This window comes from Uloborus diversus, chromosome 6, assembly GCF_026930045.1.
Source record: "Uloborus diversus isolate 005 chromosome 6, Udiv.v.3.1, whole genome shotgun sequence".
NCBI lineage: Eukaryota > Metazoa > Arthropoda > Arachnida > Araneae > Uloboridae > Uloborus > Uloborus diversus.
Window position 1 is genome coordinate 86,099,397 of NC_072736.1, and position 25,192 is coordinate 86,124,588.

General features: G+C 34.9%; 1 protein-coding gene across 1 annotated transcript in view; it reads left to right on the forward strand.

Annotated features, from left to right (window-relative positions):
• Positions 1-25,192, forward strand: part of LOC129224851 (phosphatidylinositol 3-kinase regulatory subunit alpha-like) — a 133,220-nt gene that overhangs the window by 76,580 nt on the left and 31,448 nt on the right. Inside the window, exons 4-8 of the mRNA XM_054859397.1 lie at positions 21,001-21,135; positions 21,318-21,398; positions 21,485-21,533; positions 22,793-22,909; positions 24,449-24,547. Of these exons, the coding sequence (XP_054715372.1) occupies positions 21,001-21,135; positions 21,318-21,398; positions 21,485-21,533; positions 22,793-22,909; positions 24,449-24,547 (481 nt within the window). The remainder of the gene's footprint in view (positions 1-21,000; positions 21,136-21,317; positions 21,399-21,484; positions 21,534-22,792; positions 22,910-24,448; positions 24,548-25,192) is intronic.

Here is a 25,192-nt window from a genome sequence, read left to right on the forward strand (position 1 = left end):
ATTTACTAAATAGTAGGGATGCACCGGATATCCGGTAACTATCCGGTATCCGGCCTATCCGGCTGATTTTTTAACTATCCGGAAGTATGAGGTATCCGATCCGGCAAGCCACTCCGGATCCGGATATCCGACAGTTTTTTGCAGGATGTCCGGGCAGTTATCCGTTAAAAATGTGAAGCGATATCCGGGGTTGATGTGGGGTTATCCGGTACGAAATAAGGGTTTAATTTTGAATTTACTTTTACAAAAATTCCAGTTAAAGCTTTCACTGTTTTATAAACTTTTCGATGATTTAATTGCTGCTTCAAAAACGACCATTCCTCTTCAAACCTAGCTTCTGGCATTCCCCCACGTCCCCCCCCCCCCTTCTCCTTCGCGAATCTGCTGACAGTATGTTGCCAATAATTTCTCCCTCCCTCTCTCACTCTCTCTGCTTTAACACGCTGAAGTGAAAAGTCGACCTTGAAATGGTTCATATCAGAGCGCTTGAAGTTGGAGGAGCGGCCGTGTTGAAAATTAAAATACAGTCAAGTTCCGACTTGCGGGAGGAATGCATTCCACTACTCCTCTCGCGTAAGTTGAAATTTAGTGTAGTAAAAAAATGTATGAATTCGGATTTTTAGAAACACACTAAAAAATTTTAGGCATTTGTAAACACCTCTCACACTATTTTGAACCATTTCTTAACTGTATATTACCGTTTCTTGCATAAAAAAAGCTGTATTATTCAACATAAAATTCTGTTACGATGTACAAAATTAATGGTCAGTGGGAGAGAGACATGTAAATAAAACAATAATATAGTTACAGTGTATTAATAATTTAATAATGCACGCTTTGGTGCCATTATATCTCATGAACATTAAAACGAAGAATGAAAGAAACTAATGAAAAATGCGGAATAGTTGCACTGAAACAAAGCAACGTTTAGAGTAGTACGGTGTGGAAACTTCCGTTTTCAGTGATACTAAAAGATGAAGAACCATCAAGAAACCAATATGTAGTGACCAATGACGTAGTCGATGCTTGCACCCAGCGTGCGCAGTTGTACAAACGAACTATTTTCGAAATTATATTTGCTTGTATATTTCTACACATGCTAAAATGGCTGGCCCTTACTCTTAGGTGGGGGGGGGGGTGCACCCCTGTATTTAAGATGCTAATTTGCATCTTTAGAGAAAATGTACCTTTATTTCTGGAATTAAAGTAAAATTTTTAGTTGATTTTTTAAGTTTATTTATTTATTTTTTCAGTCAAACTGGCCCTGTTTTAATATTTTCTTTTTTAACTTGTATGTTAGAAAAATTTTACACTTGTATTATCTGTAATGAAAATGATTTCAAAGCAAAGTTTTATTTTTTGTTATTTCTAAATTGGAAACAAGAAAATGTATTACTTTATGATGAAGTTTAAAAAAATCTCCACACGTCATCTAATAACGCATACGACTCATTATACGACCTTTACGATTTCAATTATGAATAATTAAAAGTTTAAACCATGTGTACATTACATATACAGAATTAATTTTTGCCGAAAGTTCGTCTCTTTCGAAAAAATCTGTCGAAATAAAACAATATTTTAATGTTTCATTTTATATATAGCACAATTCCTAAATTAAAATATAGAGGCTCTAAAAAAGTACATTTAAATGTACTTAACATGTTTTTAAAGAAATGATATGTGGAAAAAATTTGATTTATTGTTTTGAAACGGCGTTGTAGAAAAATATGCAAACATTCAATGTAATCGAAATGCCGGATATCCGAATCCGGCAGGTAAGGGGGCATCGGATATCCGGTATCCGGCAAAATCACTATCCGGTGCATCCCTACTAAATAGACAGTACTTTAGTTGAAAATTAACAGTGGCCGATGGTTATGTAAATTAAAAGTGAAATATCATTAATAAAAATCAAGAAAATGCTTTTTTTTAAAAAATATATTTTGTTTTTCTGTGTATTTATTTTTCATATTCTATTATAAAAAATCAATATTAAATAAATATGTTTTTTCAAAGAGTAACTGAGTGAGCAATTTTAAATACGGTAGGTTGATAGAACTAGAGAAGCAATAGCACGCGAGTTGATCCACTCAGCTAATTTATTGTGTCAGCAGATACAGCTATGTCATCTTTTGTACACAGTCCAGTCACATTAATGTGACCACCACGTACTTTCCACGTCAGAGTTAAATAACCAATCACAGAAGGCAGGTGGCAGCACAGTGCAGTTGAGCGTATATAAAGGGTGTGTGAGGGCTTCGGAAAACATTTCAATCGTTGGCGTAATGCAGAAACGAAGCGATTTATCCGACGTCCAAAAGGGCATGATCATTGGCTTTCGGGCCAAGAGTGGAAGCATTTCCGAAACGGCTGAGTTTGTGAACTGTTCGCGTGCCGCCGTGGTAAAAGTGTACCGTGCACGGCAAAATGAGACTGTCCAAAAGCAGCGACGTGGCAAATGTGGTGAACCACAGGCCATAGATGACAGAGGCGAACGACAGTTGCGGAGATGCGTTCGGGCAGATAGACGGGCTACCGTTGAGCAATTGACCACCAAAATGAACCAAGGGGCTACCAAAAGTGTCTCCCAAACTACTATTCAGCGAACATTGCTGCGTCTGGGCCTCCGAAGCAGACGCCTGGTTCGTGCACCTATGCTGACTGCGGTTCATCGACGACGAAGGCTAGAATTTGCACGCCAGTACAGCAGCTGGACGTCCACTGAGTGGCGACAGGTAGCGTTTTCAGATGAATCGCGTTTTATGCTCCATCGGACAGATGGACGTTGGCGTATAAGGCGTGAAACCTCTGAAAGGAACCACCCTGCAACCATTGCCGGAACGGTCCAAGCTGGAGGCGGAAGCATTATGGTCTGGGGAATGTTTTCCTGGCATTCTCTGGGTTCACTGATCATTGTGGAAGGCACGATGGATCAATACAAGTACGCATCTGTCCTTGCGGACCATGTCCACCCCTACATGCGCATTGTTTTTCCTCAGGATGATGGCATCTTCCAGCAGGACAATGCGAGGTGCCATACAGCTGCCAGTATACGTGCGTGGTTCGAAGAGCACCAGGATGAGTTTACCGTCCTCCCCTGGCCAGCAAACTCACCTGACTTAAACCCAATCGAGCATCTGTGGGACCATTTCGATCGAGTTGTTCGCACCATGGATCCTCAACCGCGTAATTTAGCGCAGCTGGCCACGGCATTAGAGTCGGCATGGCTCAACACCCCAGAGAACACCTTCAGGGACCTAAGTGACTCTCTTTATGCACGTCTCGCAGCAGTCCGCTCTGCGAAAGGTGGTTATTCTGGCTTTTGACAGATAGTTACATTAATGTGACTGGACTGTGTATAAACCACATAAAAGAAAGATTTTTTTCGTTATTGATTTCTGTCACTTTCCCTTGTCGTTAAACTCTCAGGAAGACGGGATTTTTTAAAATTGTGATGCTTGTGATAGTGTGAGAAATTCCTGTTGCAATTCTGAAAAAATACTCATATTACAAACGATATTTTTTAAAACCTTAATGTTACGCATAAAAACTTTCCCTAACGACTTGTCTTAGTTATGTCGTTGAAGTGTGCTTACCATTATTGCTGTGGTTGGGGGGGGGGGGGGGGGGGAGCGTGTTTCCCGAAACATTTGGTTTGTTGTTGTAAACAAAATGCAAACTTAATGCTAATTGGTTTCAAACCATGTTTTTTTGAAAAAATTTTTAAAAAGTCCGCATTTCATATTAAAGCTGCCTAAGTAACCTAAACCGAACTTTTTTGACCTGACAAGAATTGGACAATCATGACCAGGGCCGCCGAGTGCCTAGCCGGACTCCTTGTCAGTTTGATCTACGAGCCCCCCCCCCTCCCCCACCACCAATACAACTTTAAGATTTTTCTATTCTGATTCCGAGTCGGCTAGGTTGACAGGACCTTTCGTCGGCCCTGACCATAACCATGTATGAAAAGGGGAGTATTCTCAAATATTTTTCTCCAATTTCAGCACTGTTTACCATCCCTCCCACCCCCCACTGTTCTAACAAACAATATCTTCACTTGATAAAATTTTTGTTTCATCTCAGTGTTTTGAGCGCTCAAATGTACTGCCTGAAATCCCGAAGCCGAAATATAAATAGCAAAATTCAAAAATCAAACTGATAAAGAACAAATTCTTATGCCGCCATGCATTTCTGTGTCCTGCATACATTACTTCATTTTATCTATCTTGAGTAGCGTAACCTGACCAGGAAAGCCCAATAAATCTATTCTTATCCTAATAACCTTGACGGGAACCCTGTCTGTGTCCCTTCGCTCTTGTCCACCCTGTTCCACCGACACCACCGGTTCCACTTTCTTTCGTTCTCCACATCTCTCTGGAGTATAGAGTGAGTGGAGTGTGTGTGTAGGGCGAACATGCATTTGGGTCAGGGGAATGCATTGAACCCTCTCTTTACGGCTTTTTTGTCGAGGTCTTTTCGAGTTCATTTCCTCTGCTTGCCACTCGTTTCAGGGATTTAAATTTTATTAAACCATCGTGACAAAAGAGCGAGTCTCAAAAGCGCGAGAGGTTGGAAAGTGGAGGGCCTACACCTGAGACAACATGGCATTGTGTATTTTTTTGGCAGAAAGAACCTTGACTGGGACTGCTTTTACGTTCACTTTCGGAAAATCCTTTCTGTAATGGAAAAGGGTCATGCTGTTGGTTTTTTTAGTGGCATCGTGAATGTTATCGAATTATTTTCAAAGGAAATTTAAGAGTTGGAAATTAAATCAGGCTTTTCTTATGTGAGCTGTTAAGACCCCTGCCATCCGTGTCGCAAGCATTTTTTTTTTTTTTTCCGAGCTGAATTTAGTTTATAATCAGGACTATTCAAGTGTAATAAGAATGAGGAGAGAGGAAAACTTGCTACTTTCTTTATTAGAGTTTGGCTCGTTTGCCTGTAGAATTGTGCACTCTTTTGTTGATCTTTATTTCCCACTTTTCTGAATAATTTTTTTAATGCTGTAAATTTGTAGTTGTTATAAATTGTGAGTATTTTTTTTTAAATACCAAATCAAACATTTACAATAATATTTTTTCTTATCTTTATTATTTAAAGAGAAAAAAAATCCTTTACTCTGAACAGTTCTTTATTCAAAGATTTTACTCTGGTAGTTTTTATCTGAAACGTCACATTATAATGTAGCAGTGGCTCTTTATATGGCTCCAAAGATCAACATAGAAATGTCATCCTGTCAAGGAGGAATCCTATTATCACAAATTCCGCTCTTTGATATTGATTTTCAGTATCTAATTATCTTTTTCAATTTTCGGTTAAAATGCGATCATAGTGGTTTTCAAACAGGGGCACAACGACGGGGGATCACGAACGGAAAGTTGCTGTGACTTCCCAAAAAATCCTTCATTCGGCAAATTTGGAAACAAAATTGCAATTTTTGAAAGTCCGAATGTCCCTTTTCATTAGATGCACTTTTGTGTACATACCCGTATTTTATCATTCTGTAAAACTTGGGTAGTCCTATCCAACAAATTGAGAATTTTTGCCCTCCCAAAAATTTTAATTCTGTTTGCCCGTTTTCAAATCTCTACTTAATCCAAAACTGAGTTAAAATTACTATTACTTCAGTGGGGGTTCGGCACCGTGAAAGGTTTACCGAATGAAGCGGTAACGAGCAAGGAGGAAGATGACTTTAAGAAGGCTATTGATCTCAACTGTGGACTGATAAATTGCCTTGATGGAACCTAATTGGGCCAAGGGTCTGTTCCTGGTCGTCACTTCTGTATTTGAGTATGACTTCACTTTATCATACACTAGTTCTGATCACAATAAGCGGGTGTCAAGTCGGTAAAATAATAGAATTTCTTATTCCATAAAATAACAGTTGGCTTCTAAAACAAATAGTACCTCCTGACACTGGTCAGCAAAAGCCTCCCAACCATGCCATGGGTAGCGATGACGTCATGAAGGTAGGCTAAAAGAAACCGGGAGAGTAGTGGGTAGCTATTTTTCGGACAAATTCTCAATTTTATTAAAAGAGCAAACCAGCGCCCCCGACCTTAAATTTTTCGGAGGGCGGAAGTTCTCAATTTTCCGAATGGAAGTCCAAATTTTACCGACTAGAAGGCCAAATTTTACCGAATGAGGATAATTTTTCAGAATTCAACTCCAAATTTCGCGAATTGTGATAATTTTGCCAGATAGAACTCCAAATTTTGCCGAATCGCCAGACAAAATTTGTCGAATGACGAAATTTTTGAAAAGTCATGGTGACCTCGAAGCGCCCCTGGAGCCAACGTAGCTAATTTTAAGCTCAACATGCGCTTTTCGTATTCCCTGATGATTCAATAGATGTCTGTATTTGGCGTTTTGGCAATTTGCAATTCAGTGGACGCCGGTTAATTGGATCAGTGGGAAATTGAATCAATCGCTTTAATGAATCAAACTGTCAAAAACAGGACAAAGTCTACCTTTAATTGAATTAGCCGTTTTATGGAATCAAAACTGTTTAGAACAAACGTGATTCATATATTAGCGGCGGCCACTATAGTATTCATCAATGTAAAGAATTTCACCAGCAGTGTTGAGTTACCGAATTTTTCATCCAGCCACTTTTCTACCTCTTAAGATCTACTTAGAAGAACTGATAATCTGCTGCGATAAAAGCGAAAATTAAATAAACCGCTTTCTGCCGATGAATCAAGTTTTGTTATCAAACACGGACTGTGAATCATAGCTGTCAACTTTTTAAAATCGGTTATCTTCCTAACGCGGAAGCAACTCGTAAGTTTACATGACATTATCTTACGGGATTGAAAGATTTCGTTTAGTATCATTCGCGATTAAAGATAGCTGCCACTTTGAAGAGATTTTGTCCAGAATTTCCATGTCTGATGGAAACATGTGCATTAAATGCTGAAATATCGTATACTTTTCCGTTACTAAGCAACACTTGTGAGGCAGATGAAATTATAACATTGAACTGACGGATGAATTGATGAAGTATTGATTAAATTATTTTAACAGCAGCAAGAGTGGCATTAGAATATTTGGTCAAGTTTCTAAAAAGAGAACACTTTCCCCTTAATTTTTCGCTTTTCTTCCTTATAGACTAAACTTTAATAATTATCCAATTGTAATTTTTTTATTCGATGGAAATTTGATTTATGTTCAGTTCTCCTCTTTCAAACATACTCTTTCAACATACCATTAAAATGGTGCTTATATAAGTGTAAGTGGAAAAAATTAATTTTTTAAGAAGATTTTGATTTTACAAATACGTTTATCTGTGAGATGGAATTGAAATTTAACATTAACACGTTTTAAAGAAATACATATTTCAGATACAATACATTTATCCTCATAACTCACACAATTATGTTAGAGTAAGTGAAATAATGAACATTGAAAGCAGCAACAATGCATGAAGTTTTTCCACTACGATTATCTCCCAGGAAAACGCTTTTAAGAGTGATTTACAAGGTTTTTAATAGTTTGATGGTTTTACTACTCTGACTAGGTTTTTGTTTGAGACAAGTGTTTGAATGCTCTATGTCAGTGGTGCCCAACCTGTTTTTTACTTGCAGCCCGCACCTCATATTAAAATTAATCTCGCGGGACAGAACACATAAGAAGTTTTATTTTCTGGACTGCATGAGAAAACATGAAGAAAAAAAAAAAAAAAAAAAAACGACAGAAAACAAACCAAGAATTGCTGTCATCATTACTTGACGCCCTTGATGCTTATTTTACTAATGAGATGTTTATATCTGGTTTTCAGAAACCGATTTCTGAATATTTGGCTACAAATTTCGAACACTTTTAGCAAATCGCCTGTAGTATCCATGAAACCATAATACTGTAAAGAAAAAGTTCAGTGACGGTTAATTGAAGAAGAGAGTTAATTGTTTGGGAAGATCCAAAAAGTGGTTTTTAATTTGTAACATTGAATAATGCAATAGGCCACACGGGTCCGCATCACGGGCCACATATGGCCCGCAGGCCGTATGTTAAGCACCATAAGCGGGCTGTTCTTGGTGAAGCACGATGTCGCCTGCTATTGCAATCAATGTGCAACAACAGATCTGACATCGTCGCCGCCCAGGAATTCCTTGCAAGGAAGGACTTAAAAGCTGCTAAATTTAAAGTGCTTAAAAGGATGAAAGTCACTTGGTGTCGCATCCGGACTGTAGGATGAGGGTCAAAATTAACGAATTAGTCTGTGAATTTCACAAGCTTAAATGTTTCTCGCTTTGGGAAATCAGATGATCGAGTGAAGTCAGCGATCTTCCCAGCTTGTCAATGACTCAGCCAAAGATCGGGTGTTCTTGAATCAACAAGCGCGGATATTCCATGGCGAAAAATGCATCTTACTTTTTAGATTACCTGGTGTATTACTACGAATATTTAATTTCCCCTGTTCAGTTATCCATTAACGTCATTAACAACTCCATCTCCTACGTTTCTGAAAGCAAGTTTTATAAATCTTTTAATTGAATCTGCAATTTTCCCTAATGCAAACTTAAAGTCGTTTCTAACCGAACTTTTACTTTATTTTACTACAGTAATAAATTCATAATGTCATTAAAAAATGTAGCGTTTGATACGTCAAATTAAAATCTGTTTTATTTACATATGTAGCTATTTAAAAATAAATAAATAAATAAAATAATTTAAAAAAAATAAATAAAATAAATAAATAAAAAAAAACAGAAGAGCTTTTACCTGCATCTGTTTTTTTTTTAGATAAAAGAGAAGAAAAAAAAAACTGCAGCCACCCAATAAATGAACATATTTAACCAGAGGACAAACAAATATTTTTTTAGTCTTTTCCTTTTTCAAAATTCGAAGGATTCTTTTTAGGAGGAAGATATTGTTGTCAGTTAATGCCTTTTTTCTTTCTTTCTTTCTTTCTTTTTGACAAACTACGAACTGCTTAGTCACTGAGATTATATTCATTCAGATTAGTCTACCTTGCTATTTTTTACTAAGTCAATTTTTCCAACGAATTGAAAACCGAAAATGAACTCAATCGAAAATACATTACCCTAATAAATTTTCACGCGTTTAATTAAAAGAAGGAAACGGGATTTCTGTTACTCATAGACTATTTTATTTAGTAGCATAGAAAAAAAAAAGTAGGGTGATTCGTAATGCAAGATGAATCGATAAAAAAGAATAAGACCTCTTGACCAGAAACGGGTTTCAATCTTTTTTAAATAGTTTAAAAAAAAGTAGTGCGTTGTCAAAGCCTGAAAGCTGATTAAAGGAGGGAAGCAGCGAAACCAGCAAAGTGCATTGTAACCAGGTCATCCACGTGCGCCTACCGTTCGCATGCTGTATGCTCATTACCTTGTGTTGCTTTTTTTTTTCTTTCTTTCTTTTTATCCTTCCATTCTTTGTTCCATTTCGCATTTCTACATTCTCATTCGCCATGCTCCAATCCGCTGCTTTTTATTACCAGCCCATGCATGTAGAACTTTTAAAGAAGTTTTCTGTTGTATAAAAGATTTAAAACTTTAAAGATGTTTCGATTATAGGTATTTGAGTATTTATGAAGCACTTATATTAAGTGATGTGAATACATAATTTATTGAGCTAATTTAAAATGTATCGTTTTCAAGCTACAAAAGTTTTTTTTTTTTTTTTTTTTTTTTTTTTTTTATCCATTTGTTGTGAATAAATTGTCTGAGCGCAAAATATTTTCGTTAAGTTAGACTTTTTTGATACGAAGTCTATCTTATGAGGTTCTAGCAAATTCGAAATAATTTCAAAGTGCTTTGAGAAACTTTAGAAAAATCGAAAAAATCTTAAGTAAATGATTTTGAAAACCCATAAAAGCTTAGGATGATGGTTTTTAAAAAAATTGAGAAACCCTTGAGCAGTTATCACAGAAAATGAATTTTGCGGGCAACTTTGGCTCAAACAGTTTTTTCTCGTATTATTTTACATTACCTATATATTTCTTGAAAAATCACTCCAACTGTAGCAACTTTTACTTAAGATAGCACTGATTTTATTTGCTTTCCTTGCGCTTTAGTGATTCGCGATTCTGAAAAGGCAGCAATGCCAAAAAAGCAATAAGTACCTCCACATTTAAAAACATACTGTACAATCTGGATTAACTGGAACCTTAGGCATTCCGTATGATCAAAATCCGGAATATGGAAATAAATTCTTAAATAAGCACTCACCTTTCATTACGACAAAAAGCCATATTTTTCGGCAAAGTTACGTAGAATTGTTTCAAAGAAGTTTAAAAAATCAAATTTCTTAAAAATTCTCTATGTATGCATTTTTTTTTTTTTTTTTTTTAAAGCTACAAAATTGATTCGGGTAAGCAAGGTTCTACTGTACTTACGAAAAGTAAATAAAATGAAAAGTGCACGTAATTATTTTTATCTATGCATTATTTTGGTCTCTAGTTAAAGGTTTTGTCCGTTTTAAAATAAATAAAATGAAAAATGCACGTAATTATTTTTATCTATGCATCAGTTTGGTCACTAGTTTAAATTTTTATCCGTTTTATAGTGGAAAATCAAATGAATAACGAAATCACGTCGTACTTTGACCATAACCGAGTAATCATCTTGTGGACTAGTATTTGGTCAAACAGGTCGTGCACGGAGCTGCTTTATGGACCAACTAGGAAATGATCGTGGAAGTGCTGTTCCGATTAATAAAATCCCTGCTTTTTTCGAGATTTGTGCCTGATCCCTTCAGCGAAACAGCGTTTTATTCTACCGCGTGTTTTGTAGGGAGCAGAAATCGCATCAGAATGAGTTGAAGTTTACATTAAAAGTCACAAAAATTTGCAAGTGATATAAAATGTTGGCAATCGGTCGTTAGTTAGGAAACAAATATGTGAGTGGAATTACTGTGTTTTGGAATAAACATGTATTTTAATTTACCCAAATTATACAGGTTGAGCACAAATGGTGTACCTGACTTTAAAAAATCATATTTTCAACACTACTGCAAATATTACAATAAGTGATTCATGAATTTAAAAATAAATATTCCTTTTTTTTTTTTTTTTTTTTTCAGTATGTCTGAGTGACCGTTTGTTTCACTACAAACGTCTAAACTTGTTATCTACTTCGTTCCACGCACACACACTACAAAATAGTTACGAATGTATTTCTGCAGCACTACGAATTATTGCAAGGCTTATACTCCAAAATGTGTGGAGCGAACTGGATTACAGATATGATGTTGTATTTATAGAAGGCTGAGCTCTAACATTGAGCATTATTATTGAACTTTTTGCATAATTATCTGACTCAGAGTTTCCCAAACTGTGGGGGTTCGCGAGTCCATGCCAGGGGGTCCGCGGTTCTATCCAGCTAAAACGTTAACTACAATTGAGATTGCTGGACGAGTAACGATATTTTAATTTAAAAAGAAAGCGCATTTATGAGGAAGCAGAAGCCCCCCTCCCCCCGGAACTCTCGGAAGTAAATACACAACACATTAATTAGTTTTGTGTACATGATAAAGTTCATATTGTTACAATACTATATTAAGTAAAATACAAACATTGGGGCTCATTTTTACCAGAGTTGTTTGGTTTATTTGGTTTAAACCATGTATTTTTTTTAAAAATGTTTTTTTTTTTTTTTTTTTTTTTTTTTTGAAAAATGACATTGTTGTCCCCCAAATATTTTCATAATATTTACGTATTATTACAAGGAGTAAAATCTAATTAATGCAAAGTAACTAGCAAAACTTAAATGATAGATTACAGATTTAATAAATTTAGAGACTTGTATTTTTTAAGGTTATGCAAGTTTGCTAAATAGTTTTTATTTTGTTTTTCTTTTTTTAAATCGATTCAGCTTTCCTATTAGGTACATAAATATACAAGACAGGCCAACTAAGTTTTTCTAAAATTACATTTAAAAAAAAAAATCCAAGTAGCTCTTTTATAACTTTTTAATTATCATTCTTTTTCAGCCTTTTGCATTTCAAAATAGTCTAAAAAGCATATTTCAACCAAAACTTCACATACTACCTAATTTGCTTCATTGCTTAAGATTTATTGAGATAGATTATGTACCATTGAAGCGATGCATAGTGTAAAAATATCCTATCACTAGAATATCTAAATAACAAGAGAAAAAAAAATTAACTAAAGAAGTCAAAAAACACTTAGAGTAGGCATGAAATTGCGCTTATACCTCCACACTTTTTGCAACCCCGATAGACAGCGCAGTCAGAACAAGAAAAGAAAATGTATAAAATCATGAAAGCAGAAAACATTCATGTAACTCTGCTCTTATAAAAAAAATTTCATGCCATATCTTCACCTTTCAAAGAACTTTTTTGATCCCAATATAATAAGAGAAGTCTCATGTATGAATGATGGAAGAATCACTGAAGATTATTTTTTATGACAGTCTTCATTATTAAAATGTGTTTCATTTAAGTTTGGACTGATGCTTTTAATTAAATTTTTTTCTTTGATAAAAATAAATTGCATTCCTAAATGCATTAAACCAGGATAAATAACACAATGATTTTGTTAAAACCTACTTTTTCTATTTCTTTAATTGTTGTCACTGATACATTTAGGCAAATAAATAACATGATTTGTAACTTTTTTTTAAATCTTTAAATAAAATACGCATTGAACTTTTGATTTTTAACGTTGTTTAATGTACATCAGATTTATGATTCTTTGTTGATACTGCAAAATGCTTTCCATGTTTAAGAATGCGTGATTTTAGTTTTACTTTTATTTTTTTTATTTATAATAGATAGCTATCATTATGAGGAAGTTAATTTGCAAGCATGTATTCTTGGGAATTTGTAATTAATAATGTATGAACTATCACAGTAAATTATTTCTTTGATTGTTTATACTAAGACCCATTTACATAGAGTATTTTTTTATAATAGTTAAAGATTTTCAAACAATATTCTCTTATAGAGATCTCTAAGTATGAGGAAATAAAATTACAAGATTTTAATCTTAATTACTTAATTAAAGTAAGATATAAGGTACAAATATGAATATTAAACATTCCTTAACAATTGATTCATTAAATCTTCATGATTTTCCTAATATAAAATCAAATGGTTTTTCTTACAAATAGTAATAAAAACCAAATAAACTTAGTTTAAACCAAAAAAAAAACTGTTTTTATACCAACCCTGATTTTTACAGCTGGGGTATTATAATTCAAATAAACCTTTTGCCCCGTCAAGATATGACGGGTGAAAATTGCTTCTACATTTGATAGAAGCACTGACCTGTTGATTATATTTTGATAGTTGAAATTTTAACCCTAACTCTAGTGGATTAACCCTAAACCCCAGTAGATAGCGTTTATTGATTACCCCTTTTCCGTTTTTTCATTTTCCTAAAATGACAGCTTTACCAGTAAAACAGTTAAGCCTTGCCAGAATAAAGTATTTCCCTGCATGTCAAACATTTCCAAAAGATATTATCAAACTATGTTGTGGCCCGAGTTTCATTGTTGGTGACGTCAACGTTACTTGATCAGTGTATTCGCTATTATATATATATGAGGATTTAATGGTACACATTTACCATAAGAACCCTACCCATTCACTGCACAACAACACATTTACACAAAGAAAGGACAAGGACAGGAGAGAGAAAGTACATCCATGCCCGAGCCGGGATTCGAATCCGAGACCTTCCCATCGCACTCAGACTCCTCTGACCACTAGACAAGGCGGACGGTCTTCTCTCTGGTGTAAGCATCTGTGAAATTTTAAGTGCGTTTCGATCGAAAAACAAACCCGTGCATTTTGTTCAAAGGTGAAATTCCGTCTCATCGTTCCACTTTGAAAAATTCAATACCCCCTTCGTTTCTATGACGCACCTACACACGTGTCGTCGGTTTTAACAAGAGGCGATTGCGTGAGGAAAGGATTGAGAAAAATCGTGGAGGAAGCATTGATCCAAAGAGGTAAAAAGGAAACTGGGCTAATGCCCCCGTACGAAGTATATTACAGCATCAACGCGCTTTAAATAACTCCCGCTGACAATATAATAGCCGAATTTGTCTTTTCTACCCTCATTCCATTCAACTGGTGGGGGTACTCGAGTAGCTCGGAAATTCATTCAATTTCGTAAAATTGGTTTTTATACAATTGGCGTTAATAAACGCAAAGGTATCGACACGGTTCTTTCCATTCAGTAGCAAAGTCTTGCTTTAGTTCGGTCGTGCCCAACCTTTTTTACCCAGTGAGCCGCATCTCATATTTAGATGAACCTTGCAGGCCAGAACATTGATATTTCAGTTAATTACACTTTTTTTTAGTAGATAACATGGGAAAACGCGAAAAATTAATCAATTTCTAACCTAGAATTTTTTGTGTCTCCCAAGCTTCGCCGACACAAAATCCGCCTCCCCCTCCCCCCCCCCCCCGTTTTTAGTACCTCCATATATTTTTTGATACATTAAAAGCGGTAGAAAATGTAAAATGTTGGCAAAACTGGGGATAAACCAGGACTTTGTGATCTGAAATTTCCGAAAATTTAGGGTTTTCCGTTTCCGAAAATTTTGGGCTGACAACATATTCCGAAACTGAAAAATCATTTTAAGTATCAACTTTAAAAATCTTTTTTTCCCCCCAATGATTTTTGTATGTATATTTGAAGAGTTTTTACGAAGGGAAAGGGGAGGGGGGGATCGAGCTTACTCATAGTTTCCGAAAATTTCACACTGTCTTCAGAAAATGTTAGTTGAGTTCAGTATCACCCCTGGGATAAACCGAATTATTGTGACCATTGCGGCAAACTTATTTTTATTAATATGAAGTTTCCACTTGCTTTTAAGAAACTTAAAATTTAGGCCTCAGAGTTGAAACTGCCGAATGAAGAGGATCGGCCGTTTTGAAAGGTTACTTAACATGATTTTCGATCCGTAACATTGAGCGCAATAACGGGCCACATTGATCAGCTTCGCGGGCCGTAGGTTGAACACCACTGCTTTAGTTGAACCGTTACCGACTAGAAAATGAAAGTGTTTAATCGTAAGTGTGCTCATGTTATTATTATTTAGAGAGACTCCGTTTTCTGTGAACTTTAAACAAGGGTATCCACACCCGTGTGTGACACAATTTTATAAATCCTTAGTAGGGAATAATGGGGTTGTTTCCTTCAGTCAAAAGTACTACTTTTAGTCACAGAAATTGATAGAATAAGCAAAAAAAAAAAAAAAACCATAGACCCAGAAAATATTTTTATTTTCCCAACAGTTGTTTTTTAATTAATTTTTGTCCGATTTTTCAAACAAGGCGTGCTCTTGATAACGTCACAAATGATGCATTTTGGCGGATCTTTCTACCACGGTTCCACGTTATGATAATCAAGAAGCGAATTAAAATTGCGCTCTACGCTTGCTATCAACCCTATCGTTGCCAATACACGTGAGTAAAGATGCGAATTAAATATTTTGGTCTGTGAATGGCAACACGGAATGGCATTTCATCCTTTGTGATGTCATCGGGCTGAAACATAAACAATGAAAGCGCACCGATTTAAGTAATTTTTTTTAAATATTAAACTTAAACAAATTATTTAAAAAATGTTTAGATCCCATGTTTTTAAGCATGCTCTTTTAGAAAAAAAAATACTTTTAAAATTTCGGAAACGACCCTATTTACAGATAAAGATTTATGGTTTTGAAAAGTTGCCTTTCAGGCTGGCAGCACATTTTGGGTATCAGTGGGGGTTTTCAGGTACAAAACGGATCAATTGAATGGTGAGCTAGAATAACGTTTGATGTGATTTTTTTTTTTTTTTTTTTTTTTCAAAATTGGTTTTCTGGTGAAATAATGTTGGTTGGTACGTTTAAAAACGAATTTGGGTTTCTATTTATACTTTGGAGGAAAACGTTTAGTGCCATTCCACGAAAAAGCCAACCCTTAGTCTCACACGCGACGATTCATTTATTTCATTAAAAAGTAATAATTTTAATGGGTAATGACTAAATTATTTACTTAAGAAATCACGCACAAGTTTGTAATTTGCGAAGCAAAAAAAAAAACTTTCTCAAAGTGCTAAAAATAGGCTGTTATGTCAGAGGTGCCCACGAACTTGATTGGGGAGGGGAGTGTGCGAGTGTTTTAGACCTCATTTTGGGGGGCTCCGTAGCATTTGTGCCATTGCCGTCGCTCTTGGAAGTAAGGGGGCACCTCAGTGGCGGATACAAGGGGAGGGTCATGAAGGTCATGAACCCCCCGCCCCCCTCCTTTAAACCGTCGGCAAAAGTATCTGTCCACACTGTGTTCAAACACTTTATGAATAAAATGTGAACGATTTCAGTTGTGTTTTCAATTCATCAATAATTTTTGAAAGTAATTATTTGAAATATCACTTTTTTTCATTGTTTATGAAATTAATTTGTGACGTTTGTGTCCTACTAGATATTTTTGGCCGATTTGGCTATTCTCGGCCGATTGTTTACTGACACCCAAGCAATTTTAGAACATTTTCGTACTTAAAACCGTAAGTTCGTTCTGGGGGAGGGGGGGGGATATCATTCTTCGGCAGGATTCTTTCAAAAATGGTTGTCTGTATCCGCCCCTTGCGGCGCCTCTGGAAATATTAGCTCCTTCTACATGTTAAAAGTGGTTCTACGGTGAAAGAAATTTTGCATTTCTTCCCCGCTATTGAGCAAAAACGCCCGCCACAACTTAATTGCTTTAATATGTTGATTCAAACTTACCTCTGAAACTTATCAAAATGAGAATTTTTGCTCAGAATGCTATTAATATTCATCAATCTTCGATTATTGACAGTCCAATATTGCTTCTTCATCAGCATTATCACATCTTTGGATTCCTTGCTTATCTGCTACATTCGTTAAATTAAAAGAATATCTAGGGAAAACATGATTTGACTTGACCCTCCAGAACTCGCGTCAGAATGGAGAAACTTAAGAACTCGCCATGTGACAATTTTTCTGATGTTACTTATTTCTATTGAAGAATGTTTTTTAGTTGAAAATACCTTATTTTTGTGCTATTTATTCTAAGCACCGCATGTTAAAAAGAAGAATAACACTTGCTGAAACAAATAAAATATTTGATGAAACATAATGAAACAAAATATTTTTTTCTTCTTGGTATGAGTATTTTGCTTACGGCGCTAACTCCGGAGGGTTAAACACATTTTTTTTTGGGGGGGGGGACATTTTGTTGAAGTCGGGGGTCGATCTATATACGAGCGTAAACGATAACTCTAAAAGAACTGAATGCAGGGTTTTACTGGCTTTAAGAAAAAGCAATTTATCTGAACATGACTGATCTATCTGAAGCAAAAAATCCATACAGAAGCTGCATGGATTTTATAATAGCCCTTCCACGTTTTACTGTGCATAATTTCACTTTTTATTACGAAGTTACGGCTATAACGAAAATTTATTTCATCCCTTCTACTTCGCTATAAACGGGTGCTACTGTACTATGTTTAAATTCTGTAACAGAACTTCCGCAACAGAAATGTTTTCAGGGGAGTTCGTCCGGAGTCAACACTCGACACTCTTGCGTTTTGGTGAATGAAAGCGAAAACGAATGCGTAAAAAGCTTTAGTGTTTTCAGTTTTTCGGCCTGAGACTGTTTGGATTACTTTTCGGGAAAGGTTGTTTTAAAGTACGGAAAACATTCCTAAGCACCCCTTCCACTTGTATCTTTTTTTTTACCCGCTCCTAATAGCCGCTGCCGTTTCAAAAATTTATAGCATTCCAAGGTCAAAAACAATAATCACTATTCCATATCCTTACCCTGCACTTAGGGAGAGGTAAGGTTACCCAGCAAGGGTAACCTTACCTCTCCCTAAACATTCCATATTTTCACTTTAAAAAAAAACTTTTCTCGTTAACTTTAAATGGAAAACCGCAAAAGACAGTATAAGTTACAAAACTTGTACAGTGACGTGTTTACGGTAATAAGTGACGAAGGGAAGAACTAGATAGAATCTCTGATTACTGAACATAGTTCCTTACCGCTTTAGTACAGTAGATCTCCAATTATCCGAATCAATTGGACAGGACCCCATTCAGATACAGTTAACTTCCGATTATCGGCGGTCGAATAATCCACGGTTCGGATTATCCGCGGGTCTTTTCACAATTTCTCTTATTTATTTTTTTAACTGTCATTAAATGTTCTTTAAACTTATGATTGTGGTATTGTTCGTTTTTAGCTTTTACATGCTTTTACATTTAATGTTAGTAGATGCAAAGTAGCAATGCTTTTAGCCTTAACTTAAATGTATTACTGAGTTTTCTTCATATTTTTTAGCTATTGTATACAGTAGTATCGTTTTTTACCTATTGTTCGGTTTTCGCTTATCCGCAGTTACCGTCATTACCGTGCCACCATATTCCACGGATAATCGGGAGTTTACGTATTTGAAATTTCCGAAAAAGGGGGTATTTTAATCAATTACTGAATAAATATGGAAAAACAGGTTTTTTTTTTTGTGGATAAAGAGCTTTTAATTAATGAAATGGAAAGGTAACACTTTTCCTGCTAATCGTACTCACAAGAGCGTACTTACAAGTGCCGTACAGTATGTACTATGTACATAACGTACTACAAATGAAAGTCTTGGCTCGCTGAATGTTTCAAAATAAGCTGTTTTAACTATATTTGCGTAGAGCCATTGTTTTGCGATTTGCAGTACGTTTTCTCCTGAATTGTTTTTTTCTGAATTCTGAAAGCAGTTTGGATGGTCGGAGTTCGAATAATTGGAGTTCTACTGTAGTTCCTTTTTCTTTGTTGCTGCAGAATTATTGTGGATGTTGTTTAAACATCAAATAACAAAGGTAACGAGGGCCGCCATATTTGGCTACGACTTTGCTCTGTGCTTAATCGATGAGATATTTTGCATATATACTTCTTTCACCAAAATGTTGACTACTTTTCTTTCCATTCTTTTTCTGTTGAAGAGAAGAAAGATGTTGCCTTTCGTTAAATTGTAATAATAGTTCGTTCGTTTCCCCCCCCCCTTTAAGTTTTCATAAGTTTAGAATTTCTAAAATAAGAGAGAAGGGGAAAAACAACATAATTTTGTAGTTCAGACAAAGATGGACCAAAAACTGAAAAACATTACTTGTTTCTTTAAAAAAGCAAGTTTTTTTCATTATTTATTATGTTTTTAAGCATTTTGTTTAAAATCAGTTTAGTTGCTTTGTATATGGGTGCTTTGTATATGGGTGTGAAATAGTACATTTCACACCCACTTAGACATTTTCCCTTAGCTGTATTCTGTCTTTCATATATTTCTTGCCAAATTGTTATTACACACTCCTCTGTTCTCTTTCTAATAGTTGTCTTAGTGAATTAACATTCTATAAATATTTTGTTTGTGTGCCAGTTCATTAGAAAATGTGGTATTTATTTAGTTTCATTTTTCTTTCTTTCTTTTTTTTGAAATATTTTGGAAATCTGTGAGATGACAACTTTTTAAAGCAGAATATCAATATTAGCATAAATGTAGGGGAACATTGGTTATAAAAGGGTTTGAATGTTTAGTGTAGTGTTTTTAGTTCTTCAGGTTATAACCAATTTTAAAACTTAAAACTTTCTATAGTTATCTTAATTGTTTTATTGTAAAGAACTGGTTAATAGGATCTAAAAATCTTACATTTGTATTTTTATTAGGCAAGCAAAGGATTTGTTTCAGTCAAGCAAGACAGGATAGAATTCCTTACACTTTTATCATATTTTCCTGCAAAAACTAAAAAGAGCCATGAAGAAAGGCTTAACCTATCGAAAAATATTAATAAAAACAAAGAAAATTTTAATTATTAGTTAACGAAGTAGATATTGAAAATGTAATGCTTGGAGATTGGAAAATCTGTGTCTCTCTATCTAGATTCTAGATCCTCCAGTCTCAGTTGCTTTTAAATGAATAGTCAGATTTCTTTTTTTTCCTCAAAAGATCTTGTCCAGTTAAGAAGAAATAGTTAAGAAGAAAAAAAAAAAGAAGAAGAAATATAGAAGCTATGAATTTTTACCTAAAAGGCGGATTAGGGTTAGAAGAGCTTTTGAGGAATGATCTGTACTCTTTTTTTTTTTGCCCTAGTTTTTCAAAAGTTTTTCTTTGAACTGTTCTGAGGGGAAAAAAAAGAAAAAAAAATGAGCATCTAGGAGGAAAACTTATTTATATCCTGAACTAATATGCAGATTTGTTTTCAGCAAATTTTATTGAGAAGACTTTTTATCCTCAAAAATGTACTGATAAGATTTTTTAAATTTGATTACTTAAAAGCATTTTTTAACCATAAAAAAAATATTATTAAATTTAAAGCTCTTCATACATAAAAATAATAATATTAAACTCAAAAAATTCAGCCACCTGAGCTTAAGTCACCAACAACTTTCCTGAAAAAGGTATTCACTCCATGATGTTAAATTCATTTGACTGCTCTTAGTCACCAGTTTTCTGATCTTGCCGTTTTGAATCAAATCAGCCTGACATAATTTTGATTTGAACTTCAGAAGTGCATGTGCATATTTCATGAGTTTATTTAAGAGATACAAATAACATGGAACAGATTTTTATGATGATATAAAATGTCATCCCCATATAAATAATAGCCAACGCTAACGTCACCAACAATGAAACTGGCGCCATGGCATGATAATTTGATAATATTTTCTGGCAATGTTTGGGAAATGCTTAATTTTGACAAGGCTAAACTGGATCCGGTAACTTAACTGTATTACTGGTAAGAATGTCATTTGAGGAGATTGAAAAGGAGGAAAAAGTGGTCAACAATGAACGCTATCTTCTCGGGTTTAGGATCAATCCACTGGAGTTAAAGTTAAAATTTCAACTACCAAAATATCACCAAACAAGGCAATTGCTTCATTCAAATTTGGAAGCAATTTTCACCCATCATACCTTGACGGGCGATTTTGTAGTACAAAATAATTCGGTGACATGTGCAAAATGTGTAATTCTTTTTTCCCCACTGTTGACTCATTGTATTAAATTTCATTTTGCAGCCTCTTACACAATGGACGTCTTCAAATGTGGTTGAATGGATGGCTGCCCTTAATTTGTACAGGTATGCTGAATTGTTCAAATCCAAAGACATCAAAGGCTGTGATCTTATAACCCTTGACCGGGAGAAGCTGATGGTAAGTTTTTTATGCACTGTTTCTACTTATACTAAGCTTTTTAGCAGTTCATGAACTTTGATGTGTCTTTTCAAAAATGTCTATACAGTAGAAAATCTTTATAACGAACACCATGGGAATAGCCATGAGTAAAAGCGCATCAAGAGTTGAAAATTTATAAAAGATTTGTTTTCTTCTTTCAGAATATGGGGATAAAAGATGAGTTTCATCAGAGAGCCATTCTAGTTTGTGTAGACGATCTTTGTCAAAGAAACAACTTGAATGTAAGTTCTTCTCTTTTACCAAATTGTAATCTATGTGTGGTCAATTAATTTTGATACTCACTAGACTCTTCTATTTGCTATTCTAGAGAACTTCAAATGAAACCAGAAATCAAATGAGAGGATCATACAAAGATGGCAAGTTATAGTTTATTTTATGATGATCCGTTAAAGGGTAGCTTGAATGTTATATACTGAAATATAAATTTGTTTTGTTTGACAGTAATTTTTTTTAATTTTAAAAATTACAGTTGACTCTCTATTTAACAACTTTCAAGGGGCTACAAAAAATTATCCTTAAGTAGAAAGCATCCTTAAATAGAATGCTTCTAAAATGACAGTGGAGCATCCGGGACTGTGAAAGTAATCTTTAAATAGAGAAAGTCGTTAAATAGAGTGTCCTTAAACAGAGAGCCAACTATATGTCTATTTTATTAAGGTTTATCGAATTTTCATCTAAAAGTTTGTCTTAAATAGTTTTCAATATGCTTTATTCTATTGGGTAACTAAACCAAACCAAACCCTGTGGCATGGCAGCCCGTGAGGGCCAAGGCCTACTGTGCCCAACTCAGTTCTTCTGAACCGGGGCTCTGGGGTGCAAGGCAGATGTTCTGGTTAGGAGGGTGAGCCTAAAGCGGAACCCCCAGTGTTCAGTTCCCAAGTAAGCTTGATACTCATTTTATTGACCCACTGATGTGATGAACAGCCGAGTCAACCATGTCCAACCTGGGAACAGAACCGGGGCGTGTAGCGCGGGAATGTGAAGTGCTACCACTGAGCTACTGGGCTTCATTTAGTAACTAATTGCCAATTAATTTCAATAAATAGATTAACAAAAAAAACATCTTAATTACGTAATGTTTAAGATGCAGTATAATAAATGATGCATATTTAAAATTATGATAAGTAGAAGTCATATAAGCAGCAGAAGGTGCACTGTATATAAATGTGAAATTAAGAGGCTATATTCTGAAAATTTAGAGAGGAGATGATAGGTAACTTACAAACAAAACCCTCCCAAAATGTGAATCATCGATTGGAATAAAACTTTGCACATCAATAGAACACTTAAAAATATAGAACCCCTGCTTTCTTTTTATCCGTAACAGACACCATTAACGGGTTCAAATTTATCCCTAAATGTTGGATAATGACGTTGGATGCGGGATAACTTATGAAACTGACAGCGTAAAATTGGGATTCCACTGTATTCATTGTGTTCAGAGAAAACTTCTTTAATTATTATGTTTCTTTTATTCTCTATCAATAGCTAACTCTCCTCCTGTCCCCCTCCCCCCTCCCCCTTTTTTTTACAACTATGTTTTAAATGCTTTTAGGTTTTTGTTCTAAACAAACTTTGAATTTCAATCATTGTAAATAATTAGTTTTTCCCCCAGAGTCATCTCCAACTGGAAATCATCAGCTCCTTGAACAAAGTTTTTCTTGTGTGTTGAAGTGTGATAAATGCCATAATTACCTCCATGGTTTGATTCATCAAGGTGTTGTTTGTCAAGGTAAAGCTTGATTTGTTTTAAACATTGTTTGTCTTTCTAATAGTTCTGAACTATAAGAAATTTGTAACCACTTTCTCATAAGATAAATAAATACCTTTGTGCTGAACAAAAAAGGAAGAACAACGTTAGAAAAATAACGTTGTTTTTCTTACTTTTTTTACACTTTCTCATACTTAGTAAAATATTTTATTAAAAATGCTGTGAAGTATCAAGTTGTAGTTATTTAAAGCTGCAGTATTTTTTTGCTTTCCAATCAGGAGTAATTTTATAATCTATTTCAATCTAATAATGTAGAACTTAAAAGAAAAAATATATATAATTTTATATTCCCCCCCCCCCCTTTAAATTCACATGAAAATTTAAAGCAGGAATTAGTCTCCCAGACAAATGAGAAAAATATGTGTTTAAAGCAATATTGTGGTTACTCAAGAGAGCAGTGGTCCTATAGTATTACTAGTGTGAATTTTACTGTATTTTTCTTGCTTATTCTCAGAAATCTGTGATTTTATTTTTACTTCCTTTTACAGAAAAGGAAGTATTGTATTCGTGAAAAAATTTTCACTCAAAAATCAACCTTAATTTCCATTTTGCTCACCCCCGAATGAATGTTAAGTTTTTTTTTCGACTCGACCACACCTAGATAAGTGCCTAAGAACGTATAGACGCCCGAAATATCCATTTTGACGTTTCCCGAGTTAATTACGAGTTTTGTCGTGACGTCTGTATGTACGTATGTATGTATGTGAGTATGTGCATATGTGTGTCGCATAACTCAAGAACAGTATGTCCTAGAAAGTTGAAATTTGGTACGTAGATTCCTAGTGGGGTCCAGTTGTGCACCTCCCTTTTTGGATGCATTTGGGTGTTTCTAAGGGGTTTTTTGCTCCTTTTTTGGGGGAAATCATTGTTAATTTCGTTGTAAACTCAAGTGGTGTTACTATTTGGCGGACACTTGGTGATATATCGCCAAGTTTTGTCGCAAACTTGGCGACAAATTTGGCGATTTTTTTTTTTTTAAATCTGGTTTTAATTTAGTCACTGTTGGTGATATTTAGAGAGTAAACTATTGAATCTCATTAAAATTGCTAATAATGGAAAAATGACATTTCATTGGAGTAAAAGTAAGTCATGTGAGGCACACATCAGCTCGTTTCCTTTAAATATGTGAATTTCTTTGAAAATTATAACAGTAAAATCAATTTTCCATAAAACCTCTTCACTTTTTGGCAAAAAGATTTTCCCATTCAGTCATACTGTCACTACCAATTCGTTGGATAGTTAAGGATTTTTTTTTTTTTTTTTTTTTTTTTTGACATTAATACATCAATGATTTTTTTGCTTGAGTTTGTTTGATATTTTAATATATTTCCTTGCATAATTGGTCAGTTGGTCTGGACATGAAAAAAATCCATAGGAAAAGTATGACTATAATACGTGAGTAAGCGGGCTGTCAGTTTTCCTCATAGTAAGACCAAAATTTATTCAGCTTTTTCAATACTAATATATCTATATGTTAACGTACTTTTTTATTTTCTCTAGAATGTGGCTTGATATTGCATCGTACCTGTGCAGCGACTGGCCTTCCAAGGTGTAATACTGACGACATTGAGAGGGAAAACCGCCGAAATTTAATATCAGGTTTGAATTTTTAAATAATATTTGTATTGAAATTTATTGCAATCATTACATATTCAATTGTACGTTGAAGAGAGTTGAAAAATTAAATTTACGTTTGATATTTAGTTTTAAGACATACTATCGGGTGAATGCAAAAGTTCCTGCGGATGTTTGTGAAAGAAAGTCAAACAGTGGTTAGGCAAGCAAAACTCTTTATTCAATCAATGATATACTCTCCATCGTTGTCTATAATCTTCTTCCAATGCTCTGGCAGCATACGGATGCCCCGATCATAAAAACTGCGTGGTTTAGATTCGAAGAACGAAGACACGACGTTTATAAGGCATTCAAAGAGTCAAGTTTTTTTCCATTTAAATGATTTTGCAATGATCGGAATAAGTAATAATTCGATGGTGCGATATCAGGAGAATACGGTGGATGAGTTAGGACATCCCATTTCAGGCTGTTCAATTTGCGTAGCGTCTGTCTTGAAACGTGTGGTCTAGCATTATCTTGATGAAAGACTATGCCTTTGCGATTTGACAAACTCGGATGTTTCTGTTTAATTTCTCGGTTCAGATTAGTTAATTGACGACAGTACTTGTCCGAATCAATCGTTTGGTTGGCGGGGAGAAACTCAAAATAAATTATACCCTTGCAATCCCA